This window comes from Heteronotia binoei, chromosome 1 (genome assembly GCF_032191835.1).
Source record: "Heteronotia binoei isolate CCM8104 ecotype False Entrance Well chromosome 1, APGP_CSIRO_Hbin_v1, whole genome shotgun sequence".
NCBI lineage: Eukaryota > Metazoa > Chordata > Lepidosauria > Squamata > Gekkonidae > Heteronotia > Heteronotia binoei.
The window spans coordinates 150009684-150034296 of record NC_083223.1 but is presented as its reverse complement, the minus strand read 5'-3'; the positions used below and the strand labels follow the sequence as shown (position 1 = coordinate 150034296).

The 24613-nt window shown below is 43.1% G+C and overlaps 1 protein-coding gene across 1 annotated transcript; it reads left to right on the top strand.

Annotated features, from left to right (window-relative positions):
- Positions 1–275: 275 nt before the first annotated feature.
- DACT2 (dishevelled binding antagonist of beta catenin 2) lies at positions 276–24613 on the top strand. Its single transcript, XM_060242468.1, has 4 exons — positions 276–544; positions 15576–15708; positions 15850–16134; positions 21975–24613. The coding sequence occupies exons 1-4, from the start codon at positions 314–316 to the stop codon at positions 23783–23785; spliced, it is 2460 nt and encodes an 819-aa protein (XP_060098451.1). The 5' UTR covers positions 276–313; the 3' UTR covers positions 23786–24613.

Below are 24613 nucleotides of genomic sequence, written 5' to 3'. Positions count from 1 at the left end.
TCATCATCTCCAGCCCCCGAGATGAACCTTCCCAACAAGGGGGCGTGGCTTCGGGGAGGCCGTGAATGAAGAAGCGCGCTGGTTGGCTGGGCGGCGGCGGCTTTGGCAGTGGTGGCCCGAGACTGCCCGGTGCTGAGGCGGGTGTTGGGCTGCCGCCTCGCCTCCCCCCTCCCAGCCGCAGCGGGTCCTCCGCTCCATTCCCTCTGCTGGAGCCGCAGGGAGAAGGCAGTTCCCTCTGTCTGCGGCGGCGCTTTTCACCCCCCCCCCCTCCCATGGCCTGGGCTTGAGCAGCTGGGTCAAGGCGCCAAGGAAGATGCTCCCGGCCAGGCAACAGCAGCGGATGCCGGGCGGCTGGGATCGCTGCCGGATCAGCGAAAGGCTGCAAGCCGCCCTGGCCGGCCTCCAGGAGCTCCAGGTGCTGCGAGAGAGGCAGCGGGCGCTTGTGAGCGGGGCCTTGGCCATGCAGCCCCCGGCCGAGGGCAGCCCGGCGCAGAGCAAGGAGCAGCGGCTGGAAGCCACCTTGGCTGCCCTGAAGGAGCAACTGGTAAGGGAGGGGCCCTGCCTGCGGAGCAGGCACCGGCAGGCGGGCGGGAGGACATCTCTGGCAGTTGCTGTCCCTAGAAAGCAGCCCGAAGGACTGGCCGCTCCTGCGTTTCGCAGCCGGAGCGGGGACGGGACAAGAGTGGTCTGATGTTAACTGCTCTCTCCTCTCTTGCCTGTTTCGACTCTGTGCCATTCTGTCCTTCCAGGTTGAATGGAAGCCGCTCCCCTCCTTGGTTTGTTATTCCTTTTCGTGGGATCTTCCCCCTCCTGAATAGCTATTATTGAGACATCGACTAGTTCCAGGTTTTGTTAGTTGCTCGATTACAGAAGTACACGGTATCTGAGGCTTGCTACTTATAACACGTTTTGAACGAAGTATATCTGTCTAATAATATTCTGCTTACCTTTGGCTCTCACGTTTTCAGGCAGCAGCCAGCGCACACGTTAAGATCTTTGTAAAAAGAGGAAGATTGCCTGATGTATTGTAAACTAATATTCCTCAGAGAAGGGTAGTTGTGAATGTGTGCATTTAAAGCAAGGTGTTCAGTGAAGTCGTTTTTGTAGGACAAGAGATGCTTCTTTAAATAAGGAGCAATTCCAAAGGTCTAGCTCTGTTAACCTGCTGAAACAAAATCAGTAAGGCGTCTTGTGACGCCTCAAACATTTATTGAGGCTTAAGCTTTTGTGGACCAGAGCCCAGCATCTGATGGAGTGGGCTCCAGTCCAGGGAAGTTTATGCCACAATAAATCTCTTCACCATGAGTCCTTTAAAAAATGCAGAAAGAATCTCTGTATCTTCTGCCTTTAAAGGCTGCTCCAACATTATAGTCTTACATTTACAGGAACAGAATGATGCATGTGTGTGACTGTCATGTAGACATGGCTTTCTGTGCAGGAAGAATGTGAAACAGCTCTCACCACAAGTAGTAAACGGTTGCATTAGTGGCTGCATGCTTTACCTTGGATTCGGTGTCAGCGAGAAAACTTGGGAAAATAAAATGCCTTTGACTGGATATAGATGATACTTGATTTTTAGAAAGCATCAAATCCTTCAAAAAGATCATCTTGGCTTTGGCTTCTGCAAATTTCAACAAATTGTCCAGTGACAACTCCAGTAAGGTTAGTGGTATAGTTCCTCAGTATCCTTTCTCTGGTCCAGATGGGGGAAAAATGGGAGGGGAGTTTTTTTTAAAAAAAAAAAAAAACAGGGCAGAAATTGTCAGCATGTTTACAGTATGATCCTTGGAAGTAAACACTTTCATAGAATTACATTCTTCTTATAAATTTCCCATAAATTGAGAAGGCTTACTTTTAATAATTCATGGGCTACAAGTAACATTTTCCATTCTGGGATTTCAGGGAACTTTCATATTTCAGGCATGTTAAAACCTTTTATGAACAAGTTTTTATAATCTCGTCTTTCTCATGTTCCACACAAGTTTAGATGCTGTAAAGTTATCAGAAGTTGGGGCTGGGGTTTCTGGCATTTCAGAGTTACAAATTATAGTCTGTCTGTGGGGGAGTCCGAGAGAAATTAAGGGAAGCTTCATTTGTTGTACCTGAAGAAATGATTGAAGCTGACATGCCGAAGCAATTGGGCTGCTCTGCAGAGTGCTTTAGCAAATGTGTACTTTTAAGTCTTCTAACAGCTGCACTGTTAGCTGCCTTGAATCCAAAAACTTAAGTTGGAATACACATGTATTGACAGTTATTTGTTCTCTCTCCCATACAAACAGGAGGCTTCTGTGCCTAAAAAGAGGCTATGTTGGCCACCAAACAGTCTACGTGAGTTGTAGCTTAGTTTTCTGTTATACTAAAATTAGTTGATAGAATAACTCAATAATGGATTTAGTACATAGAATAAGCAGTCAGCTTTGAGGATTTGTGAGATGTTACAAATATGCCTTTTAATTGACTTTTGATTTAGCGTTTGACTTGGTTTTAGTACACTTTTAGATGCCTTTTCTGTGGATTTCTCTTAACTGGACAATGTGGAGGTACAATCCACATTTCATCAAAGTCCACAGCAGACCTCAGTTAGGCAGTGACAGCAGCCAATGGCATCCTTTGCCATTTCATTTTGGAGAAGGAGTAGTGCAAAGGCATGCTGAAAGCTTTACCATCTGGAGTATATCAGTGATAGACTTGCAGAATGTTAATTCCAGATGGGCAGTCATGATAATCTGTAGCAGCAAAATAAAACTGGAGTTCCGTGGTACTTTAGGGATGAATAGAATTTATTCCAGCATAAACTAATGTAAATCAGAGCTCACTTCATCACATGTTTGTAGTGCACATCCATTAGGTAGAATCAGTTGTGTATATAAATGGATTCCCCTGATCTTGCTGGATCAGGGGAATGCTGTAGATATTGTTTATCTTGATTTCAGTAGAGCTTTTGATAAGTTTCCACATACTATTCTTGTTAACAAATTGGTAAAATGTGGTTTGGATCCTGTTACTATCAGACGGATCTGTAACTGGTTGACAGATTGTACCCAAAGAGTGCTTGTGAATGGTTCCTCATCCTCTTGGAGAGGCGTGACAAGTGGAGTGCCTCAAGGATCTTTCCTGGGGCCTGTTTTCTTCAACATCTTTATAAATGATTTGGATGAAGGAATAGAGGGATTGCTTATTACATTTGCAGATGATACTAAATTGGGAGGGGTCACAAATACAATAGAAGATAGGATGCAGGATGATCCTGACAGGCTGGGAAACTGGGCTAAAATTAATAAAATGAATTTTAATGAAGATCAAGTTCTGCATTTAGGTTGGAAAAATCCAATGCATCATTATAGGATGGGGGAGACTTGTTTTTGCTGTAATATGTGTGAAAAGGGTCTAGAAGTCTTAGTGGACCATACACTGAACATGAGTCAGCAGTATGATGTGGTGGTTAGAAAGGCAAATTCAGTTTTGGGCTGTCAACAGAATCAGGGGTGGAATTCTAGCAAGAGCTCCTTTGTATATTAGGCCACACACCCCTGATGTAGCCAGTCCTCCAAGAGCTTACAAGCTCTTCTTTGTAAGCTCTCAGATGATTGGCTACATCAGAGGTGTGTGGTCTAATATGCAAAGGAGCTCCTGCTAGAATTCCACCCCTGGACAGAAGTATAGTGTCCAGGTCATGTGAAGTGATGGTATTGCTCTACTCTGCTCTGGTTAGACCTCACCTAGAGTATTGTGTTCAGTTCTGGGCACCACAATTTAAGAAGGATATAGAGAAGCTGGAACATGTCCAGAGGAGGGCAACAAAGATCATGAGGGGTCTGGAGACCAAGTCCTATGAGTAAAGATTGAAAGAGCTGGGCATGTTTAGCCTGGAGAGGAGATGACTGAGAGGTGATATGATTATCATCTTCAAGTACTTGAAGGGCTGTCATACAGAGGATGGTGCAGAATTGTTTTCTGTTGCCCCCAAAAGTCGGATCAGAGCCAATGGGTTAAAATTAAATTAAAAGAATTTTCGGCTAAACATTAGGAAGAACTTCCAGACAGAGCGATTCCTCAGTAGAACAAGCTTCCTTGGGAGGTGGTGGGCTCTCCTTTCTTGGAGGTTTTTAATCAGAGGCTAGATGGCCATTTGACAGCAATGCTGATTCTTTAAATTAGTCAGATCATGAGAAGGAGGGTGGGAAGGGTTGCATCAATGCTTAGTTGTGGCCCTTTCTTACATGCCCAGAGAAATGCTGGTTGCCACTTTGAGGTCAGTCAGCAGTTTTTCTCCAGGCCAGTTTGGCAAGGGATCCTGGAGGTTTTTGCCATCTGGGCACAGAGCAGGGGTCACTGGGTATGTATGTATGTGTGCGGGGGAGGTATTTGGGAAGTTCCTGCATTGTGCAGGGGGTTGGACTAGATGACTCTGGGGGCCCCTTCCAACTCTATGATTCCATGATGCTATATAATGGATCTATACCATGCACTGAGCATTGCTGGATATTGCTAAAGGATGTATTTCAATGGCAGTCTCATTTTTTGTTATTATTTTTGTTTACTTGTTTGTTTTGTCATTTCCCATTACTGCAAGTCAAGCTATAAAAGAATACTCAGATTAAAATATAGAATAAAAATGGTATAACAGAAAGGCTATTGGAGATCATCTATACTTCCTCCACTGAGGGTCAGCTCTTCTAGGGTGACCATCTCATCCAAAGAAGGCAGAAGCACATATAACCATTGTCAGCTTGCATGCTCATTCATTATTAATTTGTATGCTCATTTAAGAACATAAGAACATAAGAGAAGCCATGTTGGATCAGGCCAACGGCCCATCAAGTCCAACACTCTGTGTCACACAGTGGCAAAAAAATTTTTATATACACACATACACTGTGGCTAATAGCCACTGATGGACCTGTGCTCCATATTTTTATATTAATCTATATTAATCTACTCCAAGCAATAAGTAGCACTGAGTGTACATAGACAATGCTGTTTCATTCCCTCTCCTAACACTAGAACTCGCACTTTGAAGAAGATTAAAAGAAAGTTTTATGGCAGGCAAAATCATGTACTTCTTGACACAATTCAGAATAATCTTAATTCACTGCTACAAGATGTGGGAATAGCCACTGGCTGAGATGGCTGCTTAGCAGGATTAGACCATCATTATTAGCCATGGTAGCTGAATAGAGCCTCCACATTAAGACACTTTATATCTCTAAACAGGACACGCTGGGAACAAACCACAGAGCTTTATGCCTTGCTTGTGGGGTTCTTGTAGGAAAGTGGCTGGCTACAATTGGGAACAGAATGCTGGATTATTAGTATTTATCATATGGCAAGGATGTTGGATTAGATGGACCTTTGAGTTTATCTGGTAGGATTCTTTTTGGTAGGGCTGGGAGGAAAAACCAAAATTTGGAGCACAGTCAGACCCATAGAATTTTAATTCCAAATGTCTGAACGTGCTAAAGATATTTTCTCTTGTAGAAATGTGGACATTTGCTAGAGTGTTGTATTTTGTGACAATCTACTCAGGTTCAATTATGCTCTGCACATAACTTTTTCAGGGTTGATACCTAAGATGTTATATGAGCACATCAGATGTCTTAGAATACAAATGCAACACATGCTGTAAGGTACATTTATCACCATGTTGTCATTGGGCAGGTGTCCCTGTCAGAAGTACATTCAGTGGCAAACCTCAATCTGCTGCTGTAAAATGTGTGCAATTGTAAGCTGTGAAGCTCATGAACTGGCTTTTAGCAACCTTATCCTACCTTGTAGGGCGGGGGGGGGTTAAGCCAAAACATAATTTCAATGCACAAATAAAACAACTGTCAGTGCTACCTGTGAAGAGAGGCAAAATGAAGCAGATTTCCTATCCCATGCCCAAACAGAATGATGAGTCAGCCCCAGAGCTGACCCAGCTGTTGAGTCTTCCCAAGAGACATCTTAAGCTCTTTGGAACATATAAAGGGGTTGTTAATTCTTCTGACAACTCTCCAGATCTTAGATTTCCATATTAGGGCATTATCTGTGGACCTGAAAAACTGAATTGTTTTCTGGTGAGTTTTAGTATTGATAGGCTTTATATCACTCTTCTAGCTTCCAGCTTTATATCACTCTTCCAGCGGCAAATATCGTAGGGTTTTTTGTTTTTTTACGAGAGAGAGAGAGAGAGAGAGAGAGAGAGTGTATATGTGTGTGTGTATATATATATGTTATGTTGCATTGCATTGATGCAGGGGTTCAGTGGCTTGCCTAAGGCAAATGAAGTTACAAATAAGGTAATATGCAAGTTAGGGTTTTCCTCAATCTTATATTTTAGCCTCTACACCACGCCTGCTGTCACATATTGTGTGTGTGTGTCCACATTCTATAACATGCAGAGAAATGTTTCCATAAAAAGGAGCTTATATCTAACATACTACCTGTAGCATGAATAAGCGTATATGTAAAAATGTTTGTGATTGTATATATTACTAATATATGTAAAATATAGCAAACTTTAGTTGACAACTCTTATATATTTAGCTGTTTGAGTGAAATGCATAATCAAGGAAGAAAAATGATGGAATTCGTGTGGTTTTTTTTAATTCCTGTACATTTTGTGGAAGGAGAACCCTCATGCCCTCCATCCCATACATTAGAACTGGAACTCATTCCTGGAAAAAAAGAGAGAGAATGCAATCAAAATGTTATAAACTTTAATCTCTCCAGTATTAGCAATTACACCCTTCAGTAAACACCAAGTTAATTCAGAACTCTCTCTTCCCCCTTATTGGTGTTAGCCTTGGCCATCAGTTATCAATCAGGTGTGAAAACACAAAGGGTATTCCACTAACAGCAGGCAATTTTATCAGAAATCATCTCAGAGTGAAAATTGGCTTTAACCTTCAGGGGATGCTTAAGCCCTACTTGTGAAACATTGCAGTAAGCATTTGATTACCTGTCATTGATAATTTTAACAGATGACTCCACTTTATTTTATTCAACCCAAAGGAGAATATGATTTAAGGCATTTACTATTTGCTCAAGGCCAATGGGGTTAACAGAAACACCCAGTGACCTCTGACCAAAACAATCCATTCCTGTTTGGCACCTGCAGTGGCTGATTTGTGTGTGTATTTTGTTCCAATTTCAAGTAAGTCTTCAAAATGGAGGATTATCTTATCAAGATTTGGCAGGGTGGGGAAGATGAGCTCACTGCATTCTCATTTTTTATTGGGAATGACAAAGATTTCTACTCGAATCGTAAGAAATGTATGGAGTTACTTCATTGCTAGAATGGGATTGCCTATAGCTGCTACTCCCACAACTGGTACAAAAGTGCAAACAACAGCAACCCCAAACCCCACCCCAATCTGTGAGGTCACATCCTCCTTTCAAATTTCCTTGCCTTATATCACCTGTCTCCTTTTCCCACCATTCATTACTTGAAAACTTCCTATCCTAGATTGTCTGGGATTTTTAGCTCCATCCTTTGTAAAGTGAATGAGTAAATGTCTCCATGGCGCCCAGTCACTTTTTAAATATATAAAAGGTGTGTTATATAAACTGTTATAATTTCTATGTATAGGAGTGTCATTTCAAATATGAAAGGTGCATACACACACATGGCCTTAGCACTTTGTTGTGATCATTCCTCATGTTGCCCCTATCTTGGCAGGGAAAGTGTTATAGTAGAAACAAGTGTGCTTGTTTTCTGTATGTTTCCAGTAAAATGCCCCCTCTGTCTTTCTTCCACACTGAAAAGCCCCCAAACACTTCAGCTTTACCTTTTAGGGAAAGTGCTTCAACCTTTTGATCATTTAGGTTGATTTGGGGTCTTCCAATGTCTACAGGGTACATGTTCTATCCCTGAACCCACTTCCCCCACAAAGGCTGCCCACATATTGTCCCATACAGATCTTTGTGCTGTAGTGATGGCTGCTGCCAAGGCAATACTTCCTTAAAAAAAAAAAAAAATCTGCACTCTCAGTTGAATCTTCAGTGGTCAATCATAAGCTTTTCTGGGCAAAAACCCACCTGGCCCTGCCCACGTTCAAAATCAAGGAAGAAAAATGACGGAATTTGTGTGGTATCAGCCTGGTTTTTTTAATTCCTGTATAGGGAAGGGTTCATGCGAGTAGGGATGGGGAGGGGGTGCCCGCCCTCGTATGAGATGGCACCCCAGGTGGTTGCCTACCTCACCTACTCCCATGCACCAGCCCTGTCTACACTGAAGCATTTGCCTGCAGTATCAAGGTGATGCCATTCTGGTAATAGATGGGGTGCTTCATTCCAAAGGCACATGCGATTGCAAAATGTTCTACAGTTTTTTATATAGCCCCGTAGAAGAATCAAAGTTGAGGTAACCACGTTAGAATGTACAGCCTTTGACGGTATAAAAATACTTCAGCCTTTCTCAAAATCCTACTTAACCTCAGAAGAAAAAGCATGTGGATTTATGATGTCTCTCATACTGCTGGATTATTTCCGCTGGATGCTTCTGCCATGGGCCTTCAGATGATTTGCAACGTGCTGCACCTCATTGTGTAGCATATCGCACATTTTGCATCTGAAATGCTTAATGGTAAAGTTATGCCCACAGTGTTCTCTAATAAAATTCAGATTGGCTTGCTTTTCAGAGCCTCTGGAGTGGACACTAGTCTACAAAAATATATGTTGGAATAAACATGCGTTAGTCTTTAAAATGCCACAAGACTCCTGTTTATCATTCTGATTTAAGGATTAGCTTTGTTAATATCCAAGATTTGGATGAATGAATATAAGTCACATTGGTCTTCAGAAGTTAATGAGAAGTATGGTGTTTCCCAGAAACCACCTCCATCCCAAGGGGGGAGACAATGGAAAAAGGGAAAGGGTAACAAGGCTTGTATAAATCATGCTATATTGGTTAAAATACTGTAAAAATCACAGACATCCTGAAGATGCAATAAATTATCTTTGAATACCTGGGAGCTTTGTTGAACACTTTGTGGCCTCTTTGCCATTAATCAGAAACCACAAAGGGAGGGATTGGCTGGCAAAACATTAATCATTAAGCAATTAATTCTAGCCATGAAAACAAAACTCTGGGGCTTCCTGAAGGGGTGAGACTAAAGGAAATATAAAGTACCCCCCCCTTCAACCATTCAAAAACAACATAAGAAATCCTGAAAGGTAATGTAGAAGGTTTAAATCTGTATCTTTCTAGTTTTATCTATTAAAAATAATGATGCTGGTATTGAAAAACAAAAAATGATCCTGGGCTAATGCAAACTTATTAAAACAGGCCCAATAATATATATAATACCCCACAGGAAGGAAGCTTTGTCTCTTGTAAAGCACTGTTATATAAATGCTCAGATGTTTGGGGCATAACATTGATATTAGCAGGGCTTTTTTTGAGCAGGAACACACAGGAGTGCAGTTCCAGCTGGCTTGGTTTCATGGGGTGTGGCCTAATATGCAAATAAGTTCATGCTGGGCTTTTTCCACAAAAAGCCCTATGTGAAACAATGGTGCCATCAGGGTATGTTGCCTAATATGCAAATTAATTCCTGCTGGGCTTTTTCTACAAATAGAGCCCTGGATATTAGTAGCAGATTATTGTTACTGATATAGATAACAATTTAGCTTCCATTCTTCCATGGGTTTTGCAGTAGTTTTCCATGGATTTTGCATGACTGAACATGACTTGTGATAAAATCTTCCTTACTACCTGGCAGAATGATGAAGATTACCAACTCATTTCTCTCAGTCTAGGATACCTTTTGCCCTCAAACATTTATGAATCTGAGCAAGGAATAAGGTTTTGAAGGTGTATATGCCTACTGTGAAGCCTTTAATCACCTAGCGTGAGTTTTGTGTTTTCTGGCCAGGTGTTGAAAAACAGATGGCAGAGCTGGTGTTGAGGAAAAGCAGTGGATATAGGAAGGATTAAGCACCTTCCCTGCAACAACCCAGTGTCTACTACAGCTTTGCAAGTTAGCAAATCTATAATAATAATTCTCCTGAGGCATGGCCAGATCCAGCGCTGCCATTGGATAATGCCTGCAGGAACAAATAATTGGCCTATCACAGCTCAGTCAGAGGCCCTTTTCAAACAGCCTATGTATTCCGTTTTAGTAACTACTCGGTAACGAATCATTCTTGCCATTTCAGACAGATCCTCTTTAGTAACTGGCTGCTAATGAAATTTATTTACCTATTCACACAATCCTGTTTGTGTCCCGTTAGCAGGGCATGGCTGAACTGTTGTTAATGAAAAGCTAGGGCTGCCAACCCCCCGGTTTGGGCGGGGAATCTCCTGCCCAGGAGGATCTCAACCCGCTGGCCCACATTGGGCTGGCGGGGGGAACCGCCCCCTGCGATGATGTCACCTGGAAGTGATGTCATCAAAATGGTGCCACCCATGCGGGACCGCTCTAGGCGTTTCCAAGGAAACTCTATGGTTTTCCCAGATGCTGTAGCCATTTGGGAGGTTAAAACTCTGATACTTTTGCACCATAGAGTTTTAACCTCCCAAATGGCTACAGCATCTGGGAAAACCATAGAGTTTTCCCAGAAACGCCTAGAGTGGCCCAGCATGAGTGCCACCATTTTGATGGCATCACTTCTGGGTGACGTCATGTTTCTCGCACGTCCCCCACTGGGGGATGAAGAGGACTTGGCAACCCTATGAAAAGCAGTTTCTTCCGCTGTCAAACCCTGCCTTGCACTTCTGAATCATTATGCTGAGCTGTATGAAATGGCCACCTATAACGTTTGCAAAGCATCTCTGTGTGTGCATGCATGATCTTTCCTTCGCGCTCCTTTAAAGATGTGCTGATTGCCTGAGGCATTCCTCCTCCCCTTCCTTCACTGTTAGCCGCAACGCGGTTAACTCTTTCAGAGTTAAACTGACTAAACAGGGTTAAACTTTGCGGGATGATTTTTTTTTTTAGACTTCCCAGCTCAGGTCAGTCTCCCTGGTGGAGGTAAAATTGGGAGGCTTTTTGGAGGGGTTATGCTTTAAAAACCAGGCTCTCTGTGTCTATGCGTCAGCTGTAGTCTGAGCCCTGTTGTTTTTTTGAGCAAGGAAGCCTCAGTTGCCAGGAACAGAGAAGGAAGTGGGGTGGGGGAAGCACGAACACCTCCCTTTCTCTTTCTAAAACTCTGTATCCAGGAACCTTTTAAATAAAACAGCACCCAGACTTTTAGGAGTTCTTTCTCCATATTTAGAAAGGAGGGGTGGCTTGAGGAACACAGAGTTGGTTTTTCAGCACTCCTGTTTTTCAGACAGGGAGCTGAGAAGATAAACATGTTGTTGTTTCATTTCCTGGGCTTCTGAGAAACGCATCACCCCACCAGTCCAGCTTTCACCCAGGTCATGGGATGGAGACAGTGCTGGTCGCCCTGGTGGATGACCTCCAGCAACATCTGAATTGAGGTGGCTCAGCGGTACTGATGTTAGACCTATCAGTTGCATTCAATACGGTCAACCATCAGTTGCTGACCCGCCGCCTCGCCAACACGGAGATTTAGGGGTTGGCCTTCCAGTGGCTTTCCTCTTTCCTTGATGATCGGGGACAAAGGGTAGCGATTGGGGGTGAACTGTCCCAGAGGCACCCTCTTAATTGTGGGGTGCCACAGGGGGTGGTGCTCTCCCCGATGTTATTCAGCATCTACATGTGCCTCCTTGCCCAGATTGCCTGGAGGTATGGGTTGGGCTATCACCAATATGCTGATGACACCCAGCTCTATCTACTGATGGACAGCCAGCCTGACTGTGTCCCAAAAAACCTAGACCTGGCATTGCAAGCTGTGACAGGCTGGCTCAGGCTGAGTAGGTTGAAGTTGAACCCAGCGAAGACAGAGGTCCTTTGCCTGAGTCATGGTGGTCTGGGCAGGAAAATCCCCCTACCAGCATTTGACAGTGAGCCATTGCAAATGGCACGCAAGGTCAAGAGCTTGGGGGTGCTGCTGGAGCCTGCCCCATCAATGGAGGCCCACATAGCAGCCACTGCTAAATCCGCTTTTTTTCATCTTAGGCGGGTGAGGCAGCTGGTTCCTTTCCTGGAGCGCGGCGACCTAGCAACAGTGATTCATGCGACAGTCACCTTGAGGTTGGACTACTATAGTGCCCTCTACATGGGGCTGGAACCTGGAAACTGCAGCTAGTGCAGAATACAGCGGCCAGGCTGTTCTTGGGAGCACATACAGCTGGGGCTGTGGGAGTTGCACTTGTTGCCAATAGTGTACCGGATTTGGTACAATGTGCTGGTTATTACCTTTAAAGCCCTATATGGCCAAAGACTTGCCTACCTTAGGGACTGTCTCTCCCCATATATTCCCCAGAGGGTACTGCGATCTGGTTCTCAAAATCTATTGACAATCCTCAGGCCGAAGGAGGCCAAACTGAAGGTTACTAAGAAAGGGCCTTCTCAATCTCAGCCCCCCACTGGTGGAACCAATTGCCAGAAGAGGTGCGGGCCTTGCGGAGCCTTGCTTTTTTTCAGCTGGCCTTTACTTAATGATCTTACAGCATATTGTTGAATGAATACCGTCGCCACAGAAAAACTGTACGATGTATAACATCAAGATTTTAATGTTAATCTAATCTTAAAATTCTTTTTAATTACAATGATTAATTTTATAAATGTTTGATTTATAATATGTATGTACGTATAATATGTATTGTTTTAGTTGTTGAAGTACCTGTGTTGTGAGCCGCCCTGAGCCTGCTTCGGTGGGGAGGGCGGGATATAAATTAAATATCATCATCATCATCATCATCATCATCATCATCATTATCTCTCTATATATATCTTTTTTTTTCCATAGTGGGGAGGGGGGCTTCAGAAGCAGACAGTACAACAAGCCTTTAAGTTTCTTCCTTTTATTTGCTGTACTCGCCAAGGTTTGCAAAAGCACACATTTGCACAAAGAAGTATTTAAAAATAAATAACAAACACCCCTTTGGCTTCCTTTCCCCCCTCCCCCATGTTTCCTTCCCCTGCCCCAACTCAGAAAACCTTTAAAAATGTGGCTCTATCTCCAATGGGACTTGTTTGTAAAGCCACTATGGCACTGCACTGCAATATTGATTGAGCGCTTTAGCAATCTCAAAGAGGGGGAAGGGTAATCACGCAGCACAAGCGGCAGTGCTTGAAAGGGCAATAGCGCTTCAGAGACGACTCGTTTGTGGAAGCAGAATTGCTGTGTGAAACTCCTAACCCCTGTATCGCTTTACTGGATGACGGGACAAGAACGAATCCCATCTGGTTTAGAACATTAATGTGAAAAGGATCAGAGTCTCTGGCCTCCCATTGACTGACTCCCCTGCCCCCACCTACTCAGGCCCAGGAATGCTGAACAAACTGCCAAAAGCAGTTTTACCTCAGCAAGAGAAACATCTCCAATGCTTCTCTGTGTCCTCTCTGTGAACCGGCCTGGGAAAGGGCTGCAGAGCTACTGTGGCCTCACAAAAGGCCTTCCAGCACATGCAGCCTGATGGACAGGGTGGTGAGAACCAAAGAGGATTGTGAGGCACTCCAAAGGGATATGTTGAGGCTGGGTGAGTGGGCATCAACATGGCAGGTGAGGCTCAGTTTTGGTAAGTGTAAAGTAATGCACATTGGGACCAAAAATCCTAGCTATAAATTCAAGTTGATGGGATGTAAATTGGCAGAGACTGACCAAGAGAGAGATCTTGGGGTCGTGGTAGATAACTCACTGAAAGTGTCAAGACAGTGTGCGATTGCAATAAAAAAGGCCAATGCCATGCTGGGAATTATTAAGAAGGGAATTGAAAACAAATCAGCCGGTATCATAATGCCCCTGTATAAATCTATGGTGTGGTCTCATTTGGAATGCTGTGTACAATTCTGGTCACCACACCTCAAAAAGGATATTATAGCATTGGGAAAAGTCCAGAAAAGGCAACTAGAATGATTAAAGGTTTGGAACACTTTCCCTATGAAGAAAGGTTATAACGCTTGGGGCTCTTTAGCTTGGAGAAATGTCGACTGCGGGGTGACATGATAGAGGTTTACAAGATTATGCATGGGATGGAGAAAGTAGAGAAAGAAGAACTTTTCTCCCTTTCTCATAATACAAGAACTCATGTGCATTCAATGAAATTGCTGAGCAGTCAGGTTAGAATGGATTAAAAGAAGTGCTTCTTCACCCAAAGGGTGATTAACATGTGGAATTCACTGCCACAGGAGGTGGTGGTGGCCACAAGCATAGCCAGCTTCAAGAGGGGATTGGATAAACATATGGAACATATGTGGCTATTAGCCACAGCGTATTGTTGGAACTTTCTGTCTGGGGCAGTGATGCTCTGTATTCTTGGCGCTTGGGTGGGGGGGGGGCAAAGTGGAAGGTCTTCTAGGCCCATTTGTGAACCTCCTGATGGCACTTGGGTTTTCTTTTGTTTTTTGGGGGGTTTTTTGGCCACTGTGTGACACAGAGTGTTGGACTGGATGGGCCATTGGCCTGATCCAACATGGCTTCTTTTATGTTCTTATGTGGTATCATGTTTGATTATTTGAGTTCCTGAAATATGAACGAAGAATTCCGCCCCCCTTTTTTTTTCTCAATGAGATTTGGGAAGAAAATCCTGGTCTGGAATTCTGCTTAAACAATTTTAATATATTTTCAAAAGAGAGCAAATAAAGGAATAGTAACTTTGATCCAGAAATGTGTTAAACCACTGTAATTAAGTTGTACAGCCATTGAGGTCTAGCAGCTTTATTGACCTCTCGATCATTTGATGTCAATGAATGCTTTCTCTTTAGAAAAGTGAATATTTCATAGACATTGAAATGAATCCAAGGTGTTCCAGTGAGGATGAGAAAACTCAGTCCACAGTACAGAATTAACAGATTATTGAGATTATGAAATATTTTCATCAGCACTATGCTTTCTTTCTTTGAAGCTTGCTAGCTTCAGCCTGAGTTCCCAAAATTAGAGTCATTTCCCCCCTTTCAGTCACAGTTCTTTATATTACCTCAGAGGCTTCTTCCACAGATACCTTGTATTTTTGTGTCTATCTGTCTTGTTTTGTAGTTCATGGAGTTTGGAACTGGATGCTAATGTGGTTGGGACATTAGCATCTAGTTCCAACATTAGAATGTGCCCCTTTCCCTAGTAACATCGAATGCCGCAAAACATATATAATGATGTCATACACAGAGTTTTTCCACTCAGGAAAACCTGGAGTGTTATGCTTTTCAGTGCCACAGAATTACATTTTGTTGCTGAGTGTGGCAGTGTTGCATTGCATATTTTGTGTTATTGGATGGTATAAATGTTTAACAACCAGCAGAAAACAAAAAGGAGATGAATTGAGAAACAATAGAAAATAGAGCATTGCTATATGTAGGTGTCAGATAACTTGATTTCTGGTCCACTTTTGCTGAGTGGTCTCATAACATTTTCTGTCTAGAGTTATTATTTCCATTGAATTTCTTACACCTGAGGTCTTTAAATTGTCCTGTGCACTGAACCATCCTCAGGAATGTGCTGTTTCTTCAACAATTAATTTTGTTTCAAAAGAACAAAAATCACTAGCTGGTGTTTAAATCTTAAACTGTCTCTTTCTCCTCTAACAGTCACGTCTGAGAAGACAGGATGTTGGACTGAAAAGCCACCTGGATCAGCTAGACCAACAAATTAGTGAACTAAAGTTGGATGTTGGCAAGACCTCAGTTGATTACCTTGACAGTGACAGCAGACCCAGCTCAGGTAAACTTGGCAGATTCATTTGTTGGCTGTTGTACATGGATTGTGACTACTAAAACTCTATCTAAATATCCAAAACACTATCCCTTGCATGAAATGGAACCTGATGTGGGCTTTCGGTTGTTGTTGTTTTGAACTCTGCAGGCTTCTATGAATTGAGTGATGGTGGCTCTTGCTCTTTATCCAACTCTTGTACATCTGTCTTCAGTGAATCCATCTCCTCTTCTCATGCCAGTCTGCTGCCCAGTTCTCAGCACCCCAAAACCTGTCTCAGTGTCTTTGATTACCGTCCCAAATCTGCAGAGGAACCAACAGTGCACAATCAGTTCCAGAAGCAAGGATTCTATTCTAGTGATGGATGCCAAATCAAGGCTTACCCAGATATTTCAGGAACTCCAACCAGGTCCAGACCAAGACCTGTTTCCACAGGTAATTATTTTCACATCTTGGTGAAATTTGGTGAAAAAAGAAATATTGCTCTACTTGGTTCCCATCACAGCAATAACATAATAACAATAAAAACCAGTAGCAATAACATGTTAAAAAACCTTAATTGCATGTTTGTAATTTTAACTAAAATATTTATATACAGCCTCTGCACAAATTGCTTAAACGGTTAATAACAATAAAAGTCAATAGCAAATCAACATAACAATGTAATAAATAATAAAGTATTCCACCGGATGTTAAAATAAAACAGGAGCAGCAACAATGATTAGCTAATAGGCTCAACATAAAGGGCATGTCATTTGATTAAAATCCAATTGAAATACAAATTCTTGGTCATGTGCCAAAATACATCTGTGACAGCAGCTACCTATACTTTGTGACCACCTGCTTCAACTCAGAAGATGGGATGATTGAAGCAGCCATATGGGCTCATATCAGTGGAGGCAGTCCCTCGGATGTGATGGTCCCAGGCTATGAAGAGGCTCAAAGAGTAGTATACAAGTTATTCCCAGAATGCTGAATCATATGCAGAAGCAGATTAGTACCCGTTATAAAAACTGCAAGCTTGGGGGTAATGGAATTTAAGCATTTCAGAGCGCTCTGAGAGAGCAGAAAAGAAGTGCTATGAGGGTGAGGTTTGGCTTTCTAAGCAGCTGGGGAAGTTGCTGAGAATTTCTGAGTTTGTGTGATTGTGTGATTGCTGAAAATTCTGAGTTTGTGGTTGCTGGGGAACTGCTGACTGTTTGGTTTGAGTGGGCTGAAGGTAATTGTTGCTGATTGATTAGGAGTGGCTGTGTTCCCCACCCTCCTTGCATTATTAAGCTGCACCTTGCCAGAGGCGCGAGCTTTTGACGTGAGCCGAAGGTCAAGAGCTGAAGGGCTCTTGGCCTGTGGTTCTTAGCCTGGGGGCTCTGTAAGGACCAGGAACCCAGATCCCTATTTTCCTTGTGTTCCCAATAAGGTAAGTAGACCCTCCAGAAGGAGAGCCACATAAACAAACAGGATTTAAAAGGGGACTGTATATTTTTGAAAAAAGCTATCATGAAGGTAGAAAGCCAGCAGGGGGGTGGGGGCTTTCCAGTGTTTTGCACTGTGTCACATGTATGACTACCTGCCCACAGGACAGAAGTCTTGGGTGTGTGCTCGATGCAAGGAGCTCCTGGTACTCAGGGAACGAGTCCATACCCTTGAGGCTGAGGTGACTGACCTGGAGAAGCAGAGACAGTCAGTTAGGTACTCAGAGAAGACTCTCGGGGATGTGTTAGATGAGCCCCACTCTGAACGTGGCAGCCCCGTTGCTGCCAAGGAGCATGAGGGTAGAGAGGGAACAGGGCACCGGGCTGAGGATAAGAGGTCAGAAGGGACCTCTTCTTTGGTTGGTGAGCGGGAATCCTTTCGCGCCAAAAAACCATCCCTGGTCAGGGAGAGGGGGGGGGGGGGTCTTGGTAGTTGCTGATTCGATCTTTAGGCGTGTAGACAGCTGGGTGGCAAAACCGCATACTGACCGTATGATGACTTGCCTGCCTGGTGCGAAGGTAGCAGACATTACGTGTGTAGTAGATAGACTGATAGACAGTGCTGGGGAGGAGTCAGTGGTCGCGGTGCATGTTGGCACCAATGATGTGGGGAAATGCAGTTGTGACGTCCTGGAGGAAAAATTTAGGCTGCTAGGCGGGAGACTTAAAGTCAGGACCTCCAAGGTAGCCTTCTCAAAAGTGCTACCTGTTCCACGTGCAGGGCTGGAGAGATAGGCACAAATTAGAAGTCTCAATGTGTGGATGAGACGATGGTGTAAGGAGGAAGGGTTAAAGTTTGTTAGGCACTGGGATGCTTTCTGGAACAAGTGGGAGCTGTACAAAAAAGACGGTCTCCACTTGTCCCCAGATGGAACCAGGCTGCTGGCGCTTAAAATCAAAAAGGTGGCAGAGCAGTTTTTAAACTAAATCTTGGGGGAAAGCCGACAGAAGATGAAATGTCTCTGGTTCGGGAGAACTCATCTCAAAGAGATGAAGGGTTAGCTGTTACTTTTCTACCGGGTAATGGATCAGAGTTGTCCACTGAGATGGTGACAAACAGAACGGACTGCCTGCCAGAGTCTCGAGGCGGTAGGAGGAAGGTGGCAGGCCTAGCTTGCCTGGGAAATTATAAATGTTTGTACACAAATGCTAGAAGTGTTCAAAGTAAAATTGGTGAGTTGGAATGTTTAGTGTTGGGAGAAAACATAGACATTGTGGGAATTTCAGAAACTTGGTGGAATGAGGGGAATCAGTGGGACACGGTGATTCCTGGATATAAGTTGTATCGGAAGAATAGGGAGGGAAGTGTTGGAGGTGGGGTGGCTCTGTATGTCAGAGAGGGTATACAGTCCAGTAAGACTGAGGTCAAAAAATTAGATTCTCTTCTAGAAATGCTTTCGGTCGAAATAGAGGGCTCAAAAGGAAATTTAACTATGGGAGTTTGTTATCGCCCACCAAATCAAAAGATAGAAGGCGATTATAATATGATGGAAGGATTAAAGATAGTGGCTAAATGTAAAAACTGTGTCATAATAGGTGATTTTAACTACCTGCGGATTAATTGGGTCGATATGTATTCAGTTTGAGAGAAAGAGATGGAGTTTCTAGATGCTCTCAATGACTGTGCTATGGAGCAGATGGTCACAGAACCTACCATGGGTGGGGCGATCCTGGATTTGGTCCTAAGTAATGCCAAAGATTTGGTGAGAGATGTAAAAGTGATCGCACCGCTTGGGAGCAGTGACCATAACGTTATTGATTTCACCATTTGTTTAAATAGAGAGTTGCCCCAAAAGACCAGCACAACCGCGTTTAACTTTAAAAGGGGTAAATTCTCTGAGATGAGGAGGCATGTGAAGAGGAAACTGAAAGGAAAGGTAAATATATTCAAAACTCTTAGGGAAGCTTGGAGGCTATTTAAAACTATAATCCTAGAAGCTCAGATAAAATATATACCACAAATTAGGAAAGGCACAAACAGGTATAAGAAAAGGCCTACATGGTTAACAAACAAAGTAATGGAAGCTGTAAAAGGTAAGAAGGACTCCTTTAAGCGGTTAAAGCTAGTCCAAATGAGATTAATAAAAGGGAACACAGGCAGTGGCAAATCAAATGCAAGACTGTGATCAGACAGGCAAAAAGGGACTATGAGGAGCATATTGCAAAAAAACATAAAGACCAACAATAAAAATTTCTTCAAATATATTAGAAGCAGGAAATCAGCCAGGGAGGCAGTGGGGCCCTTGGATGACCAAGGGGTCAAAGGATTACTGAAGGAGGATAGGGAAATGGCTGAGAAGCTGAATGCATTTTTTTGCCTCCGTTTTCACTGTGGAAGATGAGAAGTGTTTGCCCGCTCCAGAACGACTAATTTTGGAAGTGGTGTTGAAAGACCTGAGTCAGATTGAGGTGACAAGAGAGGAGGTCCTACAACTGATTGACGAATTAAAAACTAATAAGTCACCAGGTCCGAATGGCATACATCCAAGAGTTCTGAAAGAACTCAAAGTTGAACTTGTGGATCTCCTGACAAAAATATGTAATCTTTCTTTGAAATCTCCCTCCGTTCCTGAGGACTGGAAGGTAGCAAATGTCACCCTCTTCTTTAAAAAGGGTTCTAGAGGAGATCCAGGAAATTACAGGCCAGTCAGTCTGACTTCAAAACCGGGAAAGTTGGTAGAAAGCTTTATCAAGGACAGAACAAGTAGGCACATTGATGAACACACGTTATAGATGAACACTCAGCATGGGTTCTGTAAGGGAAGATCTTGCCTCACTAACCTGTTACAGTTCTTTGAGGGGGTGAACAAGCATGTGTACAAAGGGGATCCAATAGATGTTGTTTACCTTGACTTCCAGAAAGCTTTTGGTAAAGTTCCTCTTCAAAGGCTCCTTAGTAAGCTCGAGAATCATGGAGTAAAAGGACAGGTCCTCTTGTGGATCAAAAGCTGGCTAATTAATAGGAAGCAGAGAGTGAGTATAAATGGGCAGTCTTCGCAGTGGAAGACAGTAAGCAGTGGGGTGCCGCAGGGTTCAGTACTGGGTCCCATGCTCTTTAACTTGTTCATTAATGATCTGGAGTTGGGAGTAAGCAGTGAAGTGGCCAGTTTGCAGATGACACTAAATTGTTCAGGGTGGTGAGAACCATAGAGAATTGTGAGGCACTCCAAAGGGATCTGTTGAGGCTAGGTGAGTGGGCGTCAACGTGGCAGATGAGATTCAATGTGGCCAAGTGCAAAGTAATGCACATTTGGGCCAAGAATCCCAGCTACAAATACAAGTTGATGTGTTGTGAACTGGCAGAGACTGACCAAGAGAGAGATCTTGGGGTCGTGGTAGATAACTCACTGAAAATGGCAAGATAGTGTGCAATTGCAATAAAAGAGGCCAACGCCATGCTGGGAATTATTAGGAAGGGAATTGAAAACAAATCAGCCAGTATCATAATGCCCCTGTATAAATCGATGGTGCGGTCTCATTTGGAGTACTGTGTGCAATTCTGGTCACCACACCTCAAAAAAGATATTATAGCATTGGAAAATGTCCAGAAAAGGCAACTAGAATGATTAAAGGGTTGGAACACTTTCCCTATGAAGAAAGGTTAAAACGCTTGGGGCTCTTTAGCTTGGAGAAACGTCGACTGCGGGGTGACATGATAGAGGTTTGCAAGATTATGCATGGGATGGGGAAAGTAGAGAAAGAAGTACTTTTCTCCCTTTCTTACAATACAAGAACTCATGTGCATTCAATGAAATTGCTGAGCAGTCAGGTTAAAATGGATAAAAGGAAGTACTTCTTCACACAAAGGGTGATTAACTGAGTCTTTTGTATTTAAAACAGAGTAGGCAATAACATAAACCTTTGAGACTCCATATGAGAACTATCAAGATGCATATTCAGAACTGGCAATAATGGTTTTCTTTGTTCAGTCTTAAGTATTGACCCTCTAATGTCAATGCCATACTCCTGGTACAAAATTCCATTGTATAAAATTTAGCCAATAGATTTAATGAGGTATTTTCCTTTTCAGCTTGAAGGTGGAGACTGCCACCAGACAACCAAAGCTGCCTCTGTTCCATAGCTAACCCTGAAGGCAGATTTGAAAGGGGTCTAGGGAAAAAGGAGTCATCCAGAAAGCTCTGGAAATGCTCTTTTTCCTCTTATTTGATTATTTACCTCAGAGAGGACAGATCTGAAACTTGTCAATAATTGCTCAGTAAGGGCTTCTTAATAAGAAAATTGCCATTCACTAAGGAGGCATTTGTGCTCTTTCCCAATGCATTCCGCTCTTTCTTCCAGAAAACCTTTACCTGCCAAGAAAAGACACACTTAGATTCTGCTAAATATGTCTTTGACAGTTTATCTCATCTCCTACAGATATGCCAGTTCATTCAATGGTTACTGTTTGTTTGTTTTAAAGATAGTAATTAATAATCTTGCTTTCTTGTTTTCTGAACATTCTTATTCATATATATCATAATGGGGTGATGTATCATGTAGCAAATTTAGTCTGCTCCACACATTTTGAGCAAATCCACAGATGAGATGCATGAGTTTCTGTTTGGATGTTTTGTTATAACCAAAATAATAGAATATTTTAATCTACTATGACAAATATGGCTAAAGAGGGGTTTCAATAGATAAACAATAGCGCTGTGAGTCTTGCTGCAGTAACATTTTAGAATTTCTGTACTATCCAGTAAGTTTGCTTAGAGTAAAATGAAAAGGGTTTTGATCTGATAATGATTACAGCTTTATGCTCATCTGTTATTTAATTCCTTTTTAAAAAATTCTTCCATCTAGGTGACCTTGAAAGATTGACAACAGCAGATGCAAGATTCCCTAGAGTAACGGACCCCAAGTCCCTTCTCTTTTGTCCAGAAGGGGAAATCCAGTTCTACTGTGTGGACCCTAAATATCAGAGTGACTTGGTCTCTAAGAATGGGAATGATGTGTATCCTTATCCCAGCCCACTTCATGCCGTTGCTTTGCAAAGTCCACTTTTTTCTTTGGCGGGACTACCACCAGAAACAGAGGCCTATCCTTTGCCTAACAGAATGGCATCTAATGCAATTGGACCCAGTTTGATGAGGACTCAGCCTGTCATAGACCCCAGGCCAGGAGGTTACATCAACAAACTACTCCAGCTGACACGCTACAGGGGAAATAATCAGGTAGACCCCAATGACCGGTGCCCAACAAAGAACCAGCCATCCACAATGCACCAGAGACTCACTATAATCCCTAGTGTTGGTGGAGTGAAAATTAACAGCAGCAGCAGCCAGCTGGAAAAACAAGGGAGCTCACTGCGTCATAACAAAGCTGAAGAGAAGCTGCAAAGGGAGATGCCTGAAGGGGAATGTGCTGAACAGCAGGGGACTGTACACTCTATGAATATAGAGCAGACAGACACCATGCTTCATGCAGAGTCATCATCAGCTGTGAATAGCTGTTTTCCTGCCAACTTGTCTGTAAGAGACTCTCCTTCGACAGAGGCAGGAGAAAGCAGCTTGGAGCACAGCTCTTCTAGTTCACAGCTAGCAACTGATGATTCTAGCCTGAGCCCCCCCAATACTAGTGTGCCTGCAGTCAAGAAATCTCACAAGAAGTCTGTCAGCCTCGGTGCACTGAAGGTAGGAGGTCATGAACTGTTGCCTCAGGGGGAATTTGTTCATGCTAAGTTTGTCCCTGCAGAATCCCATCAAGTCAGAGTGAAGTTTGCTAACTCTAGAATGAAATCTGTGAAGGTAAAGAGGAGAAACAGTGAGAAGGTGTTAAGGCCTGGGAAGCAAGCTTTTTATGCAGAAAAGCCAAGGGGCGCTCACCATGTTGCTACCAGGCTCCCTATTGAGTGGAATCTTCCTCAGAGACAGCACAGAGTGAAGAACCTTGTTAGGAGGCCTACTTTTGCTGGGGAAACTACTGGAAGGTCTTGCTCAGAATCCAGTTTATATCCTGTGCCATTTAGAGTCCCTCAAGTACCCACTGGACCTGAATTATATCAGGCATCTGCTAATGCCATGTATTCTTTTGAAGCAGCTTATATAGACACAGCTGCCAAGAAAAAGCAGCGCAAATGGCAGTCCACAGTGGAAATCTCAGCAAAGACTCAAGTTGCCAGTCTTTCTAGTGGTTTTGCCTTGGTTCCACCAAGGCTCCAGGCAAAGAGAGCTGGAGTCATGCGTGCTGTAAGCATGAAGTCTCGCTCAAAGCACCACTATCCCTTTCATCCTGGAACTTATGCCAAAAGTGAATCTGACCATTCTGAATACTCTGCAGAATGTGCTTCACTCTTCCACTCCACCATAGCTGAGACAAGTGAAGGAGAGGTCAGTGACTATACAACCAACTGCTTTGGAGACAGTGAGTCCAGTGAAAGTGATTCAGAAGGCAGCAGCAACAGTAGCAGCCTGATCCTTGACTATGATGAGGAAGGTGAGGAGCATGAACTGGTCTGGCCCAACCCTTCTGTTAGGCAATCAGCAGCTGTTCAGACCTCCTCTAAGCCTCTTCCACCAATGCCCAAACTCTGTCGCATTAAAGCTTCAAAGGCCCTAAAGAAGAAGATTAGGAGATTCCAACCTGCTTCTCTGAAAGTGATGACTATGGTTTGAGGGAAAGAAAAAAATCTGTTTTGTTATCTGGCTTTACCTTCCTTTGCAAAACAAAGGAGGATAGATACTTATGGACTTTGTTAACATAGATGTGATTAAACCCCTCTATCTCAAGGCAGGGTACCTTTTCATTTGCTAATGCCTGTATAAATTACTCATTTCCTCTTTCTACTTTGTAAATCCATGTGTGTGTTCGGTGTGGCTTTATATCCCCTCCTGTGGGTGGTGGTGGGGGGGTGACATTCAGATAGATGTAAAGTGTAGCTGAGGTGTCCTGCTCAATCAGGTCCTGTCCAATGCACATGTGGGGGAGATGTGCAGCCTACCCGTTAGGGAAGATTTTATAAAATATGGGGGAAGGGAAGGATTTATCTGCTAAATATGGGGCCGCAGCCACTTTCTTGGAGGCTTTCATTAAAGTCAGAGTGAGAGCCACTCAGTACATGTCACAGCTCACTTACAAACTCATGGCGCTGTCTGCTACTCATCCATTCTTAATATTGCTCACTCAATAAAAATTACTCCCTAGCTCCATCATGGCCATATCCTGTCAGGTAACTGATAAGACATGCTGTTTCTATTCCAGGCTTAGGGTCAGAAAATATGTGTAGCTCAAAGGAAAATGCTGATACTATTTTCCACTTAAATTCAAGAGCCTGTGACAAATGTAATATTTTATATTAAAGATGGAATATGGTTTTTTTGAAGAAGAAAAACTACAAACGCTGTGTGAGAACATAGTAGCTCTATCACTCTGATTACTGCAGACTCAATAAATGTTACTATGATCTACTGCTGTAAACAGCTGTCTGGCTCCTTTGCATTTTT

Coding starts and splice junctions, on each gene's coding strand:
- DACT2 (XM_060242468.1), top strand. CDS start 314: ATGCTCCCGGCCAGGCAACAGCAGCGGATGCCGGGCGGCTGGGATCGC. Junction 545..15,575: donor CTGCCCTGAAGGAGCAACTG/GTAAGGGAGGGG, acceptor CTCCTCTAACAG/TCACGTCTGAGAAGACAGGA. Junction 16,135..21,974: donor ACCAAGACCTGTTTCCACAG/GTAATTATTTTC, acceptor TCTTCCATCTAG/GTGACCTTGAAAGATTGACA.